The sequence below is a fragment of the Nannobrachium achirus genome (genome assembly GCF_963921795.1).
Source record: "Nannobrachium achirus genome assembly, chromosome: 7".
NCBI classification, from domain to species: Eukaryota; Metazoa; Chordata; class Actinopteri; order Myctophiformes; family Myctophidae; genus Nannobrachium; species Nannobrachium achirus.
Window position 1 is genome coordinate 27,505,228 of NC_137816.1, and position 21,234 is coordinate 27,526,461.

The window sequence follows — 21,234 nt, forward strand, 5'->3', positions numbered from 1 at the left end:
CTGGCTAGCCGTCCTCAAAAAAAATGTTCCCTTTCAATTCTCTCATCAGAGAGTCTGTTCTTGAGAGATTACCTTTACACGCACGCACGCACGCACGCACGCACGCACGCACGCACGCACGCACGCACGCACGCACGCACGCACACACAGACAGACAGACAGACAGACAGACAGACAGACAGACACACACACACACACACACACACACACACACACACACACACACACACACACACACACACACACACACACACACACACACACACACACACAGCGTATTGATGCTGCTGATGCTGTGTCGGCCAGGTGAACTGAAGAACCCAAAGCTCTTCCAGTACGGAGATGAGTCCATGTATGCTTGGATGGAAGGTCGCCTCAGTGAAGACATTGTAGCTGAACAGCGCAAAGTTGAAGAAGCCGAGCTCATTATCTTCCAGGTTTGAGCACACTTCCATCCATCCATCCATCCATCCATCCATCCATCTATCTATCTATGCATGATGCATTGGATCTCTGTTATATTTATTATCCAGTCTTTTATGGATCTATAATGATACTTTTTTTTATTGTAGGACCTACCTGCTCTTTCTCACTTTGTGCATGTCTTTAATTCTTTCATGTGCAGTTTCCGTTGTACTGGTTCAGCGTACCTGCCATCATGAAGGGGTGGATGGACAGGGTATTGGCACAAGGCTTTGCTTTCTCCCTACAACAGATGTACAACAATGGGATATTCAAGGTCTGTCTATTTTAACAAGTAGCCACACTTTTCTTTACATACCTAGCTTTTATCCCACGGGGGAACTTCAGTTTCAGCTTCAACCAGCTGAGTGCTTCCCACAGAGGAGCGAGAAGGGGGGAGCAGTTAGGGGTTAGGTGTCTTGCTCAGGGACACTTGGACACATTGCTGACTGAGCTAGAATCGTACCTGGCACCTCCGGGACCTCCAGAGTCGTAGGCGGGCTCACTAACCATTCAGCTATGGCCGCCCCAATTTAAACCCATGAGAACAGACACACGGTTAGGACAACTTGTCAACAACATGCCTCAAAGCGACTTGTTGTGAGCTTGTAGATTAGATATATATTCGGCAAAGAGATGAGGGGAAAAAAAGGAGGGGACCAGGGGACCACGGCCAACAAAGTATATTGAATTTAACTGGTTAACTTCAACAGTAAAAGCATACTCTTTGTTATAGAATCTAGATGATTGGGATAGGAAAGTAAAATGTCAATGCTGGAAATTAAGGCAGTTGTTTTGAACTATACCACAAGTATAAAATTACAGTATTTCAAATTACAAATGTCAAAAACGTATATGCAGACATTCTTTCAGAGATTTTCTCTCCCCCCTTACATCTTATTGTTGCATTTTTCTTTCTCAAAGCACAAGAAAGCAATGCTGTCCTTCAGCACTGGTGCAACGGAGACCATGTTCCGACCTGACGGCATCAATGGAGACATCAATGTCGTACTGTGGCCTTTACAAGTGAGTGGCAAAATGTGACAAAACAGCTTGCACAGAGATGACCTCTGTGGATGGTATAGCCGTCTGCTATGGAAACTACAATGGCTTTGGATACTGCTCTACACTGTAGCTTATTCCGTGTGTGGTGTGCTGATCGTGAAGCTATTATTTTCTCCATTTCATCGTTGTCGGGTGGAAACCTTGTGTGTCCAAAACCGTTCATTTTGTATTTATCATTTTAAAAATGATTTAAAGTATTTTCACTAGTCTTGTGCGGCAGACAACAGTCTTGTATGATCGAAGCAGCCCCCTGAGCATCTTTCAGGCTATTAGACATTTAATATACCTCTAAACGCTAGTCTAAAATAGGTCTAATCAACATCTAGAAATGAAAGTTTTTTTTAGATGTCTAAGCTTAGACTAGACTATGATTAGATGTCTAACATACGTATACCGGTATATATAGACAGTCTATATAGTCTAGCTGTTGAAATAACGTCTAATCAACGTCTAGTCTAAGTTTAGACGTCTAAAAAACTTTTATTTCCAGACGTTGATTAGACTGATTTTAGACAGACGTCTAAACTGAAGACTATTGCTCACTGGGAGGGCTTGACTTCACAAACAAAACTTGGAGATGCAGTGTTTCTGCCTGACAGTGACGATTTGTTTGATGGTTTCTTGCAGAACGGCGTTCTCCACTTCTGTGGGTTCCAGGTTCTCGCTCCTCAGATATTCTGGAGCCCGGCTCACTGTCCCGAAATGGTGCGCACCGCGATGCTAGACGGCTGGCGCTGCAGACTGAAGGGACTGCTTTCCGAAAAGCCTCTGACCTTTGCACCGTGTGAGTTCTTTGACCTCAGCTTTCAAGGGGGGTTCCTGCTGCGCCCGGAGGTGAGAGAGGAATGGAGCTCCAAACCCGTCGGCATCACTACGGGACATCACCTCGGGAAGAACCTGCCCCCCGACAACCAGACCAAAGCTAGTCTTCAGACGGCCTCCAAGTAGTACAGTGCATATTACACTATCTTAGAACAGTGGTTCTCAACCTTTTCATGATCATATTTTAACTGGGAGACCCCCACCCTGACGAGCACTGGGAACGTGTTGATATTTCGACATAACATTTGTTCAGCATTCCATTTGTTCGACGTGGGTGAATGTTAACCTGGTGAAATGCTAACCTGCCGACACTGGTGAATGCTAACCTGGTGAATGTTAACCATTATGCCTAAACCTATAACCCAAACCCTAAATCTAACCTCAGTAAAACTATGCCTAAACCTAACCCTAATACCTAACCCTAACCCTTAGTCGAACTAATGAAACGTAGAAATAGCGAGAAATGCCCACGAGCACTAAGAGTTGAAGCTTTACATTTTGTATAACATGTTCTTTGTTCTATTGCGAGGCGTTGTGAACATGTAGATTGGCTTTTTTCAAAATGTCTGCCTCTAATATTTGACAATTTGGCCAATATTTAATGTATCATTTTAGGAGTATTAAAAGGTCCTTAAATTGTCACTTTAGAAATGTGCAGATACCTTCTATACACTTAAACGTTATGTTGTTTTTTTTTTTACTGTTGAGTGAGAAAACAATGTTGCAAATTAAGTTAATCATCTGGGGACCCCCCAAAATAATTTGCCCCCCCCCCCCAGGGGTCCCAACCCACAGGTTGAGAACCACTGTCTTAGAATAGTGTTTACAGTATATCTTAGAAAGTCACTTCAATAATATGTATTTGCATATATCGGGAGGACAAAAACAGGAGATTCAACCCTATAGGCAAACATTCAACACTTGTAGGGGGCTATTTTGGTGAAGAGATTTGGTGTAGAGGGAAATACTATAGGACCTAAGCCCTGGGGCCCCACGGGCTGCTATGCTATTCGCACAAATAACGCAAATTAGTTACCCAATGGTTGTTCATTACAAGTGTAAATTGAGGTCATACCTAATCATGGTGATAAGTAAACTCCTCCAAAGAGAAACATTTTGGCCACTATAAGTGACTATATGCATCTCCAGGACTAAATGAGGAAGACTTTATGCTGTTTCTCTAATATTCTCAGACTTTCTATGTGTTCATATTATCCATATTGCTTCAAAGGTAATGGTTGGGGAGTTTTTGTATTTTTATATTTTTTAATTGTAATGTAAATCACTTCTTGTTGTATGCCTTATGAATTCATATTTCTTTGGCATGTGTGTATGAGCCTGTGCTGTATTAGTGCCCTCTACTGGTTATATAGGGCCTTATGTGTTGGGTGGAATGCCATAATGAGGATAATCATGAGTCATGACTGATAATTAAGACTGATTAGATGTGTGTTAGACCCTGGTGAAGAGAAGCATTGGTTTGTTTTATATGCAAAATAATACATTTGTATTTTTCACCTGAAGACAGAGTGCCTTAGTTTGATCATTTCCATGTCGTCTGACTCTGCACTTCTTGGGGGATCGAGCAAGACTTCATGTTTTATGTTCTATTTACAAATAAAAGATTCTTGTGCATTAAAAGCAGAAATATTATCCTGTAGTAGGCCTATGTGAGCACACATCAACATATTATGGATTAGATTATACTGTGAAATCACATTTTTCACATCACATTTAATCAGCAAGAGCTGTTGACAAACGATATACACAAATATAATGCATTCATCCAATAGTATTATGAGGATTAGCAACAGGACCCATTGCCTGTAATGTGTAACAACACACTGCAACTGTCTGTGGGCCTTAGGGCTGAGAATCCCTGTATGTCAGATGTGCTTTTCATGAGTTGCATTGTTTTAAGCCCATAATCAATGAAGCCAGCCCTCCAGCCTTCTGCCATCCTTTGTCTTTCACCTCGGCTCGAACAGCAAGAGACTTCACAGAGGCTATACTGTGTAGGCAGGCCAGTGGTTCTCAAAGTGGGGTCTGGGGACCTCCAGAAGGGTCCTTTATGTGGGTTCCAGGGAGTCCCCAGCAAAATGATTTACATTACAGGCCTCATCAAAATAAAACTACTTAATTTATGCTTTGTCTACAGTAGCTGATTTACAAGCTCACAAAATGTTCACACGTTGTGAGCTTGTAGATCGGCTATTTGACTCATTCGGAAAATCACAATAATTTGAATAAACACAAATCTTCTCTTATGGCTACGGGGGCCCCTGGAACAAAATATTTTCAAACAGGGGACTTCAGATACAATAGACCTATATTTGGGGGTTCTTGACAAGTATCTATCTAGCAGACTGAGAGCCCTATTCTCAATTTTCAACCCCCATCCTGCAGTCTGAGTCCCCTGGACCCTAGGGGACCCATACCATGCAGGCCCCAGACCTGCGGGTGCGGGTTGAAAATTGCCTATAAACACACACACACAATCATGTTTCCTTGATATTGTAACTATAGGTCTAATCTAATAAGGTTATACACATTTTCCGAATGTAATCCGGGTTGATTAGGGTTAGTTCTTTTTAATAATGTGATTACACGGTGGTGTAGCCTAGTCACTCGGTCTTTTCTACCCAGATACACACAAAATGGTTTCGACCGTATCAAGTTCCTTCTCCCCCGTGAGGTGAGTGGTACAGTCCTACACTGACGTCATGGTTTTGGGCAGTACTTAGGCCAAGGCTTGTTGTTTTGCTAAATTGTTGTTGACGACTAGTTTAAGGTTTATCTAACGTTTACATTGGGCTTCGTCTTTTGTTTAACTTCATCACGCTGTTTTGTTGTCATCTGTTTCCTACGGCATCGAGCAAAAGAGTCCAGCACCAGCAAACATGAAATGGATGTTCAAAGAGGATCATTCCCTCGGTAAGGAGATTATTGTTGTTATTGTTATTATTTCATAATAATAAAAGGATCTATGTGTAACCTGTTTGTAAAGTTAAATCGCAAAGGTTGTCTGTATTTTGTATGGTTCACTGTTATAAACAAGGCACTAAGACATATTTCAGACCTTGGTCTAAAGAATGGCCTATCCTTGAGCCCTTTGTTTGTGACTGCTACAGAAGTATAGTACTTCTAGTATCAGTTATAGTTAATATTTATCGTCCTATAATGTCATATAAATATAATCTTGACACTCATCACCATACACAGCTTAATACCGTGTGCTTTTTTGCAAACCAATCGCCCTAAAATCAAACAACATGGATTATTTTGACACAATTAGACCCTCATATAGTTCCCAGTGTTAAAAAGTAGTTTTTTGGCTTTGCATGACTGTAATTAAAGGCTTGTAGGATGTTTTTGCGACCCCAACTTTAAGATCATTTTCACAAATTACCTCAACCAAAAATACGCAAGCAAACTATGCTTGTGTACCACTGCTGTTGTTTACAAATGTTGATTGGCAGGTGTAGTCAGTCAGTGTCATGTGACCTCTAGTCCAAACTTGTTCCCAGTGTCACTAGTTTCCTCTCAAAGAGAGGAAGAATAGTGGTTCACAATTAAACATTTAAAATGGAATTGCCTGCATGCATTAGTAAAGTGGTATTGTATTGTAAGTATTATATTGTGTTGTATTTAAATAGCATTGTTCATATTGTTATGTTTTCCCCTTTTTTCATTTGTGTCATCAGAACATCGGTGCATAGAATCAGCCAAAATTCGCAACAAGTACCCTGATAGGGTTCCGGTGAGTGAAACCATTTTCATGCTCTTACACATGATTGTGTAACAGTAGAGAACATGAATTACCTGCATTTGTGTGGGCATAAACAATCATGTTTGGGCTCTCACAGCACATCTCCATATACAGTACATGGATCTCCATATATGGGTACCAGGGGTCTCCATATATGGGTAACTGGTCCGATATACATCACTGGCCAGATAGCCAAGAATTGGCGTGTCGCATGTCGCCCTGAGGCGTCTTACTAGTGAATATACTGTATGTAGCCTATGCCTATATTCAGTGGTTCTCAAAGTGGATTGCAGGGGGGGTCTAGATTGACCCATACAAGTCTGTAACTCTGACAACCAAACAAACCCATACATTTGAATGTTTGAGAAACTGCGTTAGGTTATTGTTGAGTTTACCATATGTGTTCTGTGTAGGTTATTGTGGAGAAGGTGTCTGGATCACAGATAGTAGACATTGACAAGAGGAAGTACCTGGTTCCCTCGGACATCACAGTGGCCCAGTTCATGTGGATCATCAGGAAACGCATCCAACTGCCCTCCGAGAAGGCCATCTTCTTGTTTGTTGACAAGACGGTGCCTCAGTCCAGGTCAGTATTAGGCATGGGCGGTTACAAAGATGCCCGTTGTCCCACCAGGCTTGTAGCTACCTTGTCATGTGTGCAAACTGCAGCAAGAGATATACTGTACATTTTCTGCATATCTCTGTCTGCTTCCATTTAGTGATTTTAACAGATCCAGACTGCAAAGCATCCACAATCAGAAACTCCTTTATTGTCAGATTCATTTGCATGTGTGACGGAGAGAGTCGCAGCCCCAGCCTTGAAGCCGCAAAAGTCTAGTATCTCCCCCGGACCAAAGAGATGTCTCTTTGGTCTAGTGGTTAAGATATTGGACTTTCGCGTGGGAGACCCGGGTACGAACCCGGGTGGGGAGGTTCGGATCACCTCCGTTACATTGGTGCCGTGACCCGGATTCGGGCTTCCCCGTAGGAGGAGGTCAAAGGGGGGTGAGTGTGACGGAGAGAGTCGCAGCCCCAGCCTTGAAGCCTCAAAAGTCTAGTATCTCCCCCGGACCAAAGAGATGTCTCTTTGGTCTAGTGGTTAAGATATTGGACTTTCGCGTGGGAGACCCGGTAACGAACCCGGGTGGGGAGGTTCGGATCACCTCCGTTACACATGTGTAAGGAGGAGCTCTTCATAGTTCAATTACAATATGCATATCAGACCTAGACATGATTGACATGCAGTGAATTGATCATAACTGGATGACCATATTTTAAAAATACATTTAAATCCAATACAATCATTTAAATCCAAAAAAATAGCCAATCTACAAGCTCACAATGCGTTGTGTCTTGTGAGCTTGTTGATTAGCTACTTTTGCTACTTTGATCATTCTTTTTTTTCTTCTCCACCTGGCATTTCATCAGAATGGGGGACAATTATGTAGCATACCCAGTGACTGCATCTTTCAACTAAAAACAATTTGGTACTGAATGTTGAAAACAGGGACATTTTAGTGACATCCAGTTTAAAACCGGGACAATCCAGGACAATGTTGGGTAACCGTAATCATAACTCTCATTGGGGGCTTGTGACCAGCTGTTCTCTCACAGAATAGGTTCAAGTGGGGTGACCTGGGTCCTTTACCTGGATTAAAAGTGCAGCCTGAGGCTGATGGGGTCACTCAAGTCCAACTAAAGTGTTTACATGAGTTGTTTACATGAGAACTTAAGTTCACCTTATTAGATTGGATTGAATGAAGGTTGATGTGATTGAGTGTATAAATAATGTTATAACTACTAAAGTTTTCGGTTTGATTTGTTTAGGACTTTAGTCCTATAGCTGATCCTCTTATAGATGAAAGTCCTGCCTTATTTGGCATATGTTACTAATGATCCAGCAGTCTAGCCATCAGTAAATACATAGCAGTATTAATAAAATGAGTCTGTGAGGCAGTGACCAAATACTGCCAAAACAGTGGCTCTGGATTTAGCTGCCTACAAGACATCAACAATCGACAATCCTGAGTGTTTATTTAAATCTTACTTTATTTTTACACTTTAAAAGTGTAATTAATGCACTGTATCTACAGTATGTAATGATGACACAGCCAATCCATCTTAAGTACTTAAAACCTATATACTTCGCTGACCAGAGTCCCCCAAGTGTTGTGAGCTTGCTGTTCGGTTCGGCTATTTTCGTTGAATGTTTGACCTAGGGACACTGGGGTTCATGTGGTTAATTTATAGAACACTGGCACATACTCCTATGGTTTCCATTCCATGCAGAAATGTAATGACTGGGTATAGTGTTTATGTGAATAATGTAAATGAAACCAGCATGTTTGACCATTGTGAAATCCAGCAGAGGACGCAGTGGTAATGTTCACTCAGAATGCAAACATTGATTACATAAAATAATGTGCCTCAATAGGCTTAGTGTTGAAACAGACTTACCATTATTTCCTTGTTGACTACTTGTAGGCTGTATGTGCTGTGTAAGAAACATGATTTCCTTCCATTTGGCAGGCTGCTCTGAAGGCCATCCCTTTCTGAAGTGTCTATCTACTTACTAGGAAATGATGTCTATTGTGTAGTACTGACTGTACAATCCATTGTGTCGTACTTGCAGTACTATCAGTTTCTTATGGTTACGTTGTTGTAATTATATTTGCTTACTATCTACTTTGTTATAAATATGTGGCCAGTAACAATTTACAACAATTTACAGTTTAGGTATTTAGCAGACACTTTTAATCCAAAGCGACTTATAATAAGCAGGTAATACATCAGTATAATAAGCAAGATAATATGTCAGTACATCAACAGCAATATAACAAATGCATAGGAATATCAATCTAAGAAAACAATAACATAGGTAGACCACACACCTAATCATTAAAAAACTTCTAAAACCTAAAAAAAACTTCTAAAACCTAAAAATGCTATCTAGCTTTATGTATGGTCATCGAGGGAAGGGGAATGTTACAGTTGGGCTATGGGTTTAGGTGGAGTAACAGCCTGTAACATAAAGGGCTACCCAGTTTTCTATTTAAAAGTGACATGTGAATGGGTATTTGTACAGTTACAGTATTGTCATAACCGTGTGTCACTGATGTTGCAGCATCACGATGGGACAGCTGTATGAGAAAGAAAAGGACGAGGATGGATTTTTATACGTGGCGTACAGCGGGGAGAACACCTTTGGTTTATAAATCCTACGACCGTGATTGGCCTTACCTCCGGAGTCACATGGCTGTCCAGTGGCCACACCTACACCCACCCCTCATCCAATCGCAGTCCTCACTCACCCCATGGAGAAACTGCGGGAAACCGCAGAGAGATGAAGTGACACGAAAGAATTGGCGAGGTTCACGAGTGCTCAATGAGTGGATAATGATCAATGATTGTTTGTTCAGGTCCATGTTGTATCAATGCTTTCTATACTAATTTAAGTTATGTGTAGCGAGTCAATTTATTTGTTTAATAATGTTGTTGTATGAGTAGATGCTATCAGGAGGAACCCAGTTTGTTATATTTTTGTTTTTGCTAGTTAAATGATATTCTTTGGGTTTTCTGCAGAGGTTTGCCTTGAGTTATTCTTTCTTCTTTGAAGATTATATTTAAAAATAATTTTAACTATTTGAAGGTAAGGTAGCTGGATGACCTAACCAATAAAAATTACAACTCATCCCGATGGTGTTCTTTCTCAAAATATCTACCCTTTAAAATGGAACATTTGATCAATTCCAACATGCAATTTGATTAAATTTCTTTGGGGGGAAAAAGGAATTTGTTATGCTGTTGAATTACACAGTATTTAAATTACATTGATGCATAATTGTATCCAATCACAGGGGTTGACACTAAGATCTCAGAGGCACTTGCCCGTCGGGCAAGTACAGGTTATGTTCTACTTGCCCAAAGGTCATGCCCACTTGCCCGAAAAGTAAATCGATTGGTAAGATTTTAAAACTTAAAACTTATTTCTTTACTTTCTTTGGCTGTGCAATAAAAATGTCATACACAATACCTCCAAGGCTCCAAATACGCTATGATTGAATATGTCTGTGGTTTCACACAGACCAGAAGACAGAGCGCGCTGGCCATGTTCAGGTGTTTAGACAGATATCTTGTGTTGTGTTTATTATAGACGGTTGCGTCGCCTCTCAAATGATCACTTGCCCTGTCGGGCAACCTCAAAGCAAACTTCACCTGCCCAAAAGTTTTATTTACCTGCCGGGGGCAGGTGGGCAAGCCTTAGTGTCAATGCCTGAATCACATTTTGTGTATGGAAGATAATGTTTTGTAGTTAGAAAGTTGGTTAGTTATCCATTAATGCAATATGATCATTACACAAATGCCTCACACAAACCTCAATCACTATTGATCACTAAACCCTGCATTGAACAATTGAATCCTACAGGAAACCAAGTGATGCTAATATAGATCACACTGAAAGTTGTTGAAGTCAGCCTCTGTGAAACGCCTGGGTTCCCGAGGCTAGCCTCTGGGTGGCAACGTTGACTTGAGAATGCAGTTGCACCTCTTTGCTTCTGCACATTACAAATTAGGCTTAACTCCAACTACTTTAACCACTTGAACCCCGGCCCAGTATTCGTTTTCTGGGGAGAACATTAGCCAAAAATAGCCAATCTACAAGCTACGTATTGTGAGCTTGTAGATTGGCTATTTTTGTCAAAGAGATTTAGTGTAGACGGAAAAAGTGGTTGAAGTGAAGTTGTAACTGTAAAGTCCAGTTCTCTACGACTGGAGGGGTTTAAGTGGTTATTGCACTGAAATGGAGGAAACATGGTTTGTGCCAGAAACCAAAAATCCAGAATGCCTTTCTCAGCTCATATAAGAGATTTGTTTAATTGGTCTGTGTGTGTAAGACTATACAAATAAATTTGCCTATCAACTAAACTTATGTTATAGTATAATTGCATAGTAATCTGTGGTTTTATCTTTGGCATTTTCACTTCCTCAATTTGTCTTTACATCACACTTTTTCTTGGACATGAATGTACTTGAAAGTGGACAGTCTTCTTCCCCCGCAAATGGCAACATAATGGGAATAGCCGTTGTTGCAGATTGAAGGGGAAGACGCATCAGAAAGATCTATATTCTCAGTCTGTGTGCTTCCTTGTGAAAAGTTTGCCCTTGTAACAGCTGGCCAACTGGAAATAGATGAGGAAGTGAGAAATGCCAACATAGCAATGATTCATTCATTTGAAAATCTGACTGTATTTCAAGTTCCCATAAAGTATAGTTAGAGGACAGGCTCAGGGACCAGGATATTTAGAATGGAAGATAATATAACTTTGTGTACCTGCTTGGATAAATGCTCACTTAAAGGTGACACAGTTATTTGTATTGCTGATTTCTTCATTGCCTAATTTATATTTTACAATTGACCCTGTTGTCTGATGTATCAATCACCACAACTAGTTATTTCTTAAAGTATAATCTGGAAAACAATCTATTGGCTTCTATGAAAACATCTTTGAAAGCTAAGTTTTAATTTTGCACCCAAATCCTATGAGGTTAAATATGTAGGCTATACTCATCATACTTCAGCCGAGGAAGAGGATGGTTCAATAGCTCCTGTCTTCCATGATCTTCCAATACCAGACGGACCATTCGCCATGGATGAGTAGGCCTACCAGAGGGCCAATCGTCACAAATATCTTCCATGCCTCTGTGGCGGATCATCTTCACTTTGCATCTAAATCCTAAGTAATTAGTTGTCACAAGAATCATTTATGTACCTATAGCATGGGAGAAAAGTCAGTGCTTTGTTAACAGAAGATTCTTGGTTCCATCTTTGTTTCAAATCCAAAATGTTTTCAAAGTTTGTATCTGGCTCAGTCTATCATCTTTAATTGAAGAGCGCACATAAGAACTGATAAAGTGTGAACCACGGTGGTACAGTGACTACATGCAACACATTTTTTTTATGTTTTTAAATACAAATAATGTATACAAAGATAGCAGATTTACAACCTCACAACATGTGTTGTGATTTCATAGTTCTCTAAATCCTGGAACCAAGTATTTCATTGTCACACATATCTTTGATGGCACTGTAGTGCAGGAGATGAATCACTGACACTCTTTCATAAACTCAAGGTTGTTGGTATAAATTCTGCTTTTTTGGAACCTTTTCACTCTACATCTAAATACTATCAGACTAGAGATTTACATCTCTCTCTATCTCTCTCTCACTGTTACCGGCTCTAATCTTTCACAGAAGAATATGTGAAAAAAGATAATGGACTCAGTCATACACAATTCATAAGGCTTTAATTTGAAATTCCACATTATTATGTGCTGGCCTGTTATTTGTTAAGATAAATGTGGCTGTGGCAATATGATATTTCCTTTTAATTATAATCTGAACTTTGATTATATCATGACATTTCAATAGACACATCCAAATATCCTAATATTTTCTGAGACATCCTGATGTTGTCTGCATGGTGCTATCATGATTCATGTGTAATAAGTGGAATTATGGAATGTAAAATAGCAGTCTAAACTAAACTGCGCCTTTATTCTGAACTCCCACCATTACCGTAATAACGTGAGTGTATGCGCAGAAGGATATAGATCCACTATTTTCGCTATTTGTTTGGGGGTGAAAAGAGAAAATCTTGGAAGATAATGACATTCCCAAAATCGGGATGCACGTTGAAAGTGGTTACTGAATTTGAGGTTAAATATGAACACTAAAGGGGTGGCATGCAATTGCCATCCCCTGATGCCCCAAAATGACGCCCCTGGCTGGGCTGTGATTTCTGATGTAGGATGGATGGGGGTCATAATACGTAATGACGCACCATAGCGTCAACACGGCACGTTGATCTTTGCCAGCGCGTCATATCTTCCAACACAATCCCAGAGCTTCCTTACCGGGCCGAGCCATCCGCTCGACCAGACCATCAACCATCATAACCAGACCAGTACCGTTATTCAACCCGTTACACACCGGCCAACGGTCGGAATGAATCAAAGACGAGCTTGAACTGATAGATCTGACGCTGCAAGGTAAGAACTAAAGAATATAAGAAAATGATTCATTTCTATGAGGATGGGTTAACTTATGGACACCCCCCCTCCCAACTGCAACGAGTCACTATAAAGTGTCTTGAATGAATGACATACAAAAACATGTATATGCTATTGTCTATTGTTTGCATGGAATGGGTTGATAATAGAATAGGAAAGAATAATAATTGTGATTAGCTGATGGAGAGTCAGCTATCAATATATTATGGCTTGTACAATTGAATAGTTTAATGTTTGTTATAGACTTTTTAATTCTAAATGGATCCAAGTTTATTTACTGTTATACTGTTTGTGATTATGAGTTATTGAACCCCAAACAGGCGTGCCATAATTATGGGCAGCCAGTTGAGTAGGGCCATAACCACAACCTCTATTCCACTGTTATTAAGCAGTGACAATGAATGAAAATGCTCTCTCTCTCTCTCTCTCTCTCTCTCTCTCACACACACACATGCGCGCACACGCGCACACACACACACACACACACACACACACACACACACACACACACACACACACACACACACACACAACATAACCACAACAACAATACATCTTGTCTATCCACAGTGTCGGGTGTGGAGACGGGGTGGTCTGGTGGTGGTGGTTGGTGGTGGTGTTTCGGTGGTGATGGTATTGGAGGGCTGTATGGAGGGCTGTATGGATCAGGTTGAGTGTGAAGATGTTGGGAGAAGCAGCAGTAAGGGCGTATTGGAGGCAGAACATGAAACAGATCCAGCTGAAACCAACACCAGAAGCAGCACAACCTCCAAACCCCGGGCCAAAGTCAAAAGCGGCACCAAAAGGGAACAGACATCACCCCACAACGGACTCCCACCAGACCAGACAGAACCCAAACCGGGCCGGGCCCAGGCCGTGGAAAAAAGGGCACCAAAAAGTGTGGCAACCCCCAGACCGCCCCTCCGACGGCCCCTCAGCCTGGAGGTGACTCCTCGGTACCTTCGAGGATCCCAGGAGCAGATGGCGGACAGGCGTGTCATCCAACCGCCCTGGCGTAGCGGTGCTGCGGCCCCCCCGCCACCGGCCCGCAGTCTAACCAGTCCCAGTCTGGGCCCTGGGGGTCCTGGAGGTCCTGGGGCCCCTGGGCGCTGGATGCGCCGCAGTGAGAGTACCTGCTCAGTTAACTACTCCCTGGGTCTCCGGGCTAACAGAGGGCAAATGCGACCTGCCACTTCCCTACCACACATCGCCAGGGGAGTAGGATCCACCCCGCTGCCATCCCCATCCAGCAGGCCCTGTCTACTGGTGGCTCTAAGGTAGGGCTGCAACTATAGATTATTTTCTTAACACGCCCCCATCCTATAGGCTACTATGGATTCATTGCAACTTCAAACTCCATTTTAATCATGTTAGATTCATAAAAAACTCCCGCCTCCATTGCTCCAATCATTACCCACATAATAAAACTATCTGCTTGCGACTACAACCTGTTCCTGTTTGCGGATGACTCGGCTCTCCTTGTCTTGGACAGGGATAATTTGCAGGTTGAAAAGACCCTTAGCTATGAACTAAATAAGATCTGCACCTGGCTCAATGACAACAAATTATCAATACACCTGGGCAAAAACGTATCCATCCTCTTTGGATCAAACCATAACCTCAGCAAGGTCGAAAACTTCACAGTCAAAGTGGGTGACAATGTAATAACTAGAAAAAACTAAATTCAATAACAATACACAGAAGACTCTAGCGGGTACAATCATTCAGTCCCTCTGAGTCTATGACTATGGAGTCCACATATGGTGTAGTGGAGTGGGAGCTATCGTAAGGGGGCGCTGGAGGCGAGAGCTAGGAAGAGCGGGGGAAGCAGGAAGAGAGGGAGAGAAAAAGCCGGGTAGCTCAGAAAAAGCCGGGAGCTCAGAGGGAGAGAAGGTGACTTGTTGTTAATAAAGTAAATCGACTTAAAAACTCAGAACTGCCTCTTATTGATACACTACATATGGTATCGCAACGCCCCAAAGGCCCTGAAAACAAGGCTCCAAACAGCCCTAAACAAACTAATTAGGATTCTGCTTAACCTTCCTCCCTGGACTCACCTCACTGCTTTTCACCAGTCTAGCGTGGGGTGGCTCAAAGTAGATGACAGAGTACAGCATCTTGCAATGGGCCTGGTGTACAAGATACACTACACCACTAAGATACCCATGTACCTGACTAAATACTTCCAAAACGTCAAGGATGTCAACAATTACAACACCAGAGACAGCGCCACCGAGCATGTTCAACCCAGATTCGGCTCAAACAAAGGGTCAAATTCATTCTCCTGCTACAACTAAAATGTGGAACGCCCTACCGAAGGCCTTAAAGGAGTGTAAATCCCTAACTTCCTTTAAAACTGCTCTGAAAAACCACTTACAGGCAGCTGCCACTCAAAACTGGTAACAATAAACCTAGCCTAACCGTCCCCTTCCCCTTCATTGTAAATACTGTTTTATTTAGCTTTGTTTTCTTTTGTTTACATCTGTTGTTTTATTTTTCTGATGATATCTACTGCATAGTACTGTGTTCTATCTGTCTGTCATTCAATGTTATATGAGTTAAAGAGAAGGATCTCAATGGAAATAAGCCTCGTCTTACCTGAGTTTCCTTTTAGTTGACCTTGAACTGTACCATCATGAAACTGTACCTTTCCCAATGCAAACTTCTAATAAATACTTCAATCAATGATGTCTCATACTGCCCTCCTAATACGTGAGGGGCCATGTTTTTTCAATTACTTTTTTCATTTATTTATTTTTAAAAACATTTATTGTATTTAATTGTTTACATAAAAAAAAGATTCAAAATAAAATTGATGAAAAAGTAATTGAAAAAACATGGCCCTCTCACACATTAGAAGGACAAAATCAGAAACAGAACCCAGGACGGTGTGTTTGAAGTTACAATGGGTTTGTATAGGAAGGGGGCGTGGTCTGATAAAATGAATATCTAATAGGCCTATGTAAATACTGAATTAAACTTAAAAACTCAGGTGTTCCCAAAAGCCTGAGTAAACGATGAAATGTCCCAAAGTTTTTTTGAAAGTGAAATATTCCTTTAATCAAATAACTGTCTGTTTTTTTAAATAATTGTTTAATTATATATTTTTAAAATATTTATATATTGAAAATAATTATAATATATATAGACCTATATAGGAAAAATGTGAATTACTAAATAGGTTAATCTAATTAACCACTTAATCTGTTTTGTAATTTGTCATGCAACAGTGTCACACAAAAATAGCAAAAATAGCAGATCTACTATATTTTCACTATTTCAAAAAATTAATTGTGGGTAAAAGCAACATTTAAAATGTCCCCTAAAATATATTGTTTTTATTCAAATCAATTATCTATCTATACTTTTCATCTTTTTTATTAAATCGAGTAGTTGTATTAACTGTTGCATCCCTACACTAAGGCCCCTGAACCTGGCGCAGGAGAAGGACACGTTCTTCCAGTCAGACTACAAGTATGAACCTCAGTTTGAGTATGCACAGCCCGAGCCCACCAGCGTGCTTGAGAAATACAAGGAGGGTGCAGGTCTCTTCCTTGAACAGGTATGAAAACAATCTTCTGCTTTGAAGATCTCAGCTGGTACGGAGCAATAAGCTCTGTGCATAAATGTATTGTTTTTATCTTTGTATTGAGGAATGTGGATTCTTCTGTCAAGCACTTTGTGACTCTGTTCTTAAAATGTTATATACAAATAAAGTTTATTATTATATTATATTTTAACTGTAGTCCCGGATTTCCACAAGGTGGAATATCTATTTCTGCTTCTGGGAACATTTTCCAGCTTTGTTTGATTGGCTTTATTTATGTTATTTGATTAATACATAATCCGTATAACAAACACTATGGTCAATAAGTCAATCTCTGATTGACTCAATAACAGAATATGAACAGAGAATTATTCAACATTTCCCTTACACGTTGCAAATGTACAGTGAAAATAAACAGTGTGAGTATTCATTCAATCATTAAAACATATCCACCATTTCAGATCATTTGCCTGCTCAAATCTCATCATTACGCTTATATTGTGACCCAGTAACTCACATCTGCTTGTGCTCCATTCTAGGCAGTTGGAATCATGGAGTGTGTACTGAGGAAGTTTGGCAACTATGAGAGCTTTGAGGAAGTGACTGGAGGCAGTGTACTACCTAAAAGTCGAGTGTGGGCCGCTGCACGCAAGTACCTGCAGAAGGAGGGCTGTGTGGGAGAGGTGAGTGTGTTAATGAGTGTTGATATATTTGTAATGGAGTATTGGCTTGTCAGTAGCAAAACAATGTTTCCCCTTCCCTTCCTTTTAATGAAATGCACAATACAAAAACACATTAAATGAATATTATGCATTGAATTTTAAAATACACTTCACAAAACCTGCAAGTACAACATGTAAGCATGTAATTTTCCTCTTGTTCAAGCTTAATGTTATATGCTTTACGTGGGTTAGGGTGCATGTTTTGAATGATATCTATGAGAACTCTTATCTCTGTGCCACACCTTGAAAGGAAACTGTACTACTGCAGTACTGTAACAAAGTGCTTACTGTGATGATGCCATTAAAGCACTGATACTGCCCCCAGGTGGTGGTGTGTCTATCTGATGAGCTGCTTTCTCAGGCTGTGATGATGGTGGAGAGATGTCGACCCACTCTGACTATAAACCTGGCTGGAGCTCGCCAGCACTGGCTGGAGGGGATGCTGAGACATGAAATAGGTACAATACATACATACATTACATGCATAATAAAATCTATACAAAAGTACTACGGTTAATCTCAATTTACAGCTAATAAGATGATAATTGAAGGCAAACAAAGGATACCATATCCAGGCATTGACACTAAGGCTTGCCCACCTGCCCCCGGCAGGTAAATAAAACCTTCGGGCAGGTGGAGTTTGCTTTCAGGTTGCCCGACTGGGCAAGTGCTCATTTAAGACGGGACGCAATCGTCTATAAACACAGTATGAAATATCTGTCTAAACACCTGAACGTGGCCAGAGCACTCTGTCTTCTGGTCTGTGGAATGTAAAATAAAAGCACTGTTAACCTATATGTGCTGTTTTCACTGTTGCTACACTTAAAAATATAAAATAGGTGTGAACCCATAGTCATATTCAATCATAACTATGGGTATTTTGATCGAAGTGTTACAATTTACTTATCATTTTCTAATGGACGATTTATTTGGTTTGACCTTTGGGCAAGTAGAAAATGATAGCTGTACTTGCCCGACGGGCAAGTGCCTCTGAGACCTTAGCATCAACCCCTGCCATATCAAATCCAAAGTCTCTCTCCAATGAATATAAAGCACATTTAATAAAGGGCTGCTGCATAATGGAACAATCAAAAGAAAAGACTCAACATATTTTTGGCCCTGGGTGCGAACTAGTGATTTCTATATCCTGCAATTAATTTCAAAATACAGCTCAGCCTTTTAATTTTAAATGCCATCCCTCATCCTAGGCACACACTATCTGCGCGGGGTAAACAACAACCTGCAGCCGTGGGCCACCGCAGTGGGCCGGAAGAAGTTTGGCCTCAAACCGGCCAATCCCACAGAAGAGGGCTTGGCCAGTTTGCACAGCGTGTTGCTACGGAAACAGCCTTACCTGTGGCGCGCAGCTCTCCTGTACTACACGGTGTACCATGCAGCCAGTATGAGCTTCAGCCAGCTATTCAGTCACATTGCCCGCTTTGTCCAAGACCCAGACGTGCGCTGGGAGTATTGTCTGCGTGCCAAGAGGGGACAGACGGACACTTCAGAGCCAGGTAACATGAATGTTAATACACTAACACTCCTGATAACATTAATTAAGCTGCTTTTAGAAATGCTTTGAAGAAAATTAAGTGAAAGATTCAGTGGGATTCCTGTTATCTCATTGTATTAGTCTCATATAATGTGCATGGATTGGTGTCTTAGGTTGCTTCAGTAAAGACCAGGTCTACCTAGATGGAATCCTCAGGATCCTTCGACATCGAAAGACCATTGACTTCAAGATGTTGACCTCTTTGGGGAAGGTTAGTGTCACTACTACCATTCTCTACCTCCACACATGGTTCTTGAGGGGGTTTCAGGTGTCCCCAGCAAAATGAGGAACAGTTTAAACACTTAAGACCTATTTTATGTTGTGGCTATTCGAAAAGCTCACAACATGTCACCTTATGAGCTCAATATCTCGAGCACAAAATCGGGGTCCTTGACATGAAAATGTTTGAGCACCACTAAGTCAAAATGTCTACCATTATGGTGGAGATGGCTCTAACCTCATTCGTGACTCTGACAGGTATCCTTTGAAGATGTAGACAGGCTCCAGCACCTGGCAGTGTTTCACAGGACCAGAATCCCACACTTTATGCAAGACCAGGAGCGCTACCTGCAGCACCTCGACCACATTGTTGAAGTCAATGAACTGGATGATGCACAGCTGCAACATCTGCTACCATGATCCTGCCAGTATCCCTGCTACAGCTGCAACATGTACTACCATGACCTGGCCACTGTCCCCGCTACCCCTGCAACATACTATGACCCTGCCCCAGTATCCCCGCTACACCTGCAACATACTATGACCCTGCCCCAGTATCCCTGCTACACCTGCAACATACTATGACCCTGCCCCAGTATCCCCGCTACACCTGCAACATACTATGACCCTGCCCCAGTATCCCTGCTACACCTGCAACATACTATGACCCTGCCCCAGTATCCCTGCTACACCTGCGACATAAACCATGACTCTGCCACTGTCCCTGCTACACCTGCAACTTATACTACCATGAGTCTGCCACTGTCCCCGCTATAGCTGCAAAATATACTACCATGACCCTGCCAGCGTCACCACTACAGCTGCAACAACACAAGCCATCCATGTGTAAAGAAAATTAAGCTGCCAATTGTCGGCAAGTGGATGGTATCTGAGCATAGATCATTTTGGCATTCTGAATATCATAGGACATATACTGTATAACCAATGCTTTATTTGTACACTTTTTAAAACTTGAATCATATAAACTATGGGCTTATACAGGTACATTATTTATATACAGTACATACATTATACATTAGACACAGTCCCCTAGGTACAAGTGTAGGTCATCTACAGTATGTCCGATGCATGTCTGTGGATTTTTCACCAGGCCAAGTGTCGTGTGGCCAAGCCTTTACTGTCACCATGAAGTTACCTCAACACTGCAACCCGAGGATGTAACCCGCATTAGCCTATACATAGAAAGTAGAAAGCTGTGTGCACATGTCATAAATACCACTGCATCCAATGTCTTGTACAGTTTTAAAACATTCATATAGTCATGTATTTAATCCATGCAAGTGTTTGTGAATGTTTTTTGTTTTGTTTCATTTGTTTTCAGAAAACAACTGAATGTGTATGGTATTAGCTTTATACCTTTTGCAGAGTACATTGTTTTTATGCCTTAAGCCTAATCTATACTGTGTCATGTGTTACTTGCCAGAAACAACGGATTCTCCAGCAAAAGAAAAGAAACATTGAAAATACGTTCTTTTCGGCAAACAACACTGTACTATGTAAAATATAGATTAAGCCTAATTTATACTCTGTAGTACTTAGTGTCACTTGCCTAAAAGAAAAGATATATACGCTAATAAATTGCGATGTGATGCTGACGAATTCTTAGCTTGTAGATCTGTTATTTTTGGCAAGTGACGCCTTTGTGCAAGGAAGTATAATTGAAGCTTTTGGCCTCAGATTATTTGGACTTCACCAAGGACCTCTCAATTTAAGAACCCAGGGAAAATATCAACTGAGACCTCGACTCTCGAATATCAAGTGCCAATGGACTCAGTCAAGTATTAAAATGTTACATTGTTGCTAATAAGATAATCAGCTTTGTAACTTGTCTTAAGATGTCCTTGGTGGTCTTTCATATCAACTGTGATGTCACCTGTCCCCATGCGGTTTCCATGGGAACCACAATTTATTTTTTAATTCCAATGTGACAAGCAGCTGAAGATAATTTGCTACATGGTTTTAACACACCGTCACGCCTGTGAAA

At 41.1% G+C, this 21,234-nt stretch overlaps 3 protein-coding genes across 5 annotated transcripts in view; all 3 read left to right on the top strand.

Annotated features, from left to right (window-relative positions):
• The window catches only part of nqo1 (NAD(P)H dehydrogenase, quinone 1), a 5,480-nt gene extending 2,731 nt beyond the window's left edge, over positions 1-2,749 (top strand). For 2 of the 3 annotated variants that reach the window (XM_080729497.1, XM_080729498.1), the window contains 4 exons: positions 307-437; positions 626-739; positions 1,387-1,488; positions 2,155-2,749. In XM_080729497.1, coding sequence (XP_080585623.1) covers positions 307-437; positions 626-739; positions 1,387-1,488; positions 2,155-2,475 — 668 coding nt within the window. In that variant the 3' untranslated portion in view covers positions 2,476-2,749. The remainder of the gene's footprint in view (positions 1-306; positions 438-625; positions 740-1,386; positions 1,489-2,154) is intronic. The other variant, XM_080729499.1, reaches the window with a different exon arrangement.
• Positions 2,750-5,089: 2,340 nt separating this feature from the next.
• LOC308288098 (gamma-aminobutyric acid receptor-associated protein-like 2) lies at positions 5,090-9,809 on the top strand. The gene is made up of 4 exons (XM_080729444.1): positions 5,090-5,283; positions 6,054-6,109; positions 6,532-6,704; positions 9,243-9,809. Exons 1-4 carry the CDS (start codon positions 5,250-5,252, stop codon positions 9,331-9,333), a joined length of 354 nt encoding a protein of 117 aa, XP_080585570.1. The 5' UTR covers positions 5,090-5,249; the 3' UTR covers positions 9,334-9,809.
• Positions 9,810-13,819: 4,010 nt separating this feature from the next.
• On the top strand, positions 13,820-19,649 carry LOC308288680 (microtubule-associated tyrosine carboxypeptidase 1-like; the record flags this gene model as incomplete). Its single annotated transcript, XM_080730151.1, has 7 exons — positions 13,820-14,466; positions 16,613-16,751; positions 17,276-17,419; positions 17,784-17,916; positions 18,667-18,972; positions 19,124-19,221; positions 19,488-19,649. 7 exons carry the CDS (start codon positions 13,820-13,822, stop codon positions 19,647-19,649), a joined length of 1,629 nt encoding a protein of 542 aa, XP_080586277.1.
• Between the last annotated feature and the right edge of the window lie 1,585 nt (positions 19,650-21,234).

Coding starts and splice junctions, on each gene's coding strand:
- LOC308288098 (XM_080729444.1), top strand. CDS start 5,250: ATGAAATGGATGTTCAAAGAGGATCATTCCCTCG. Junction 6,110..6,531: donor AGTACCCTGATAGGGTTCCG/GTGAGTGAAACC, acceptor TGTTCTGTGTAG/GTTATTGTGGAGAAGGTGTC. Junction 6,705..9,242: donor AAGACGGTGCCTCAGTCCAG/GTCAGTATTAGG, acceptor CTGATGTTGCAG/CATCACGATGGGACAGCTGT.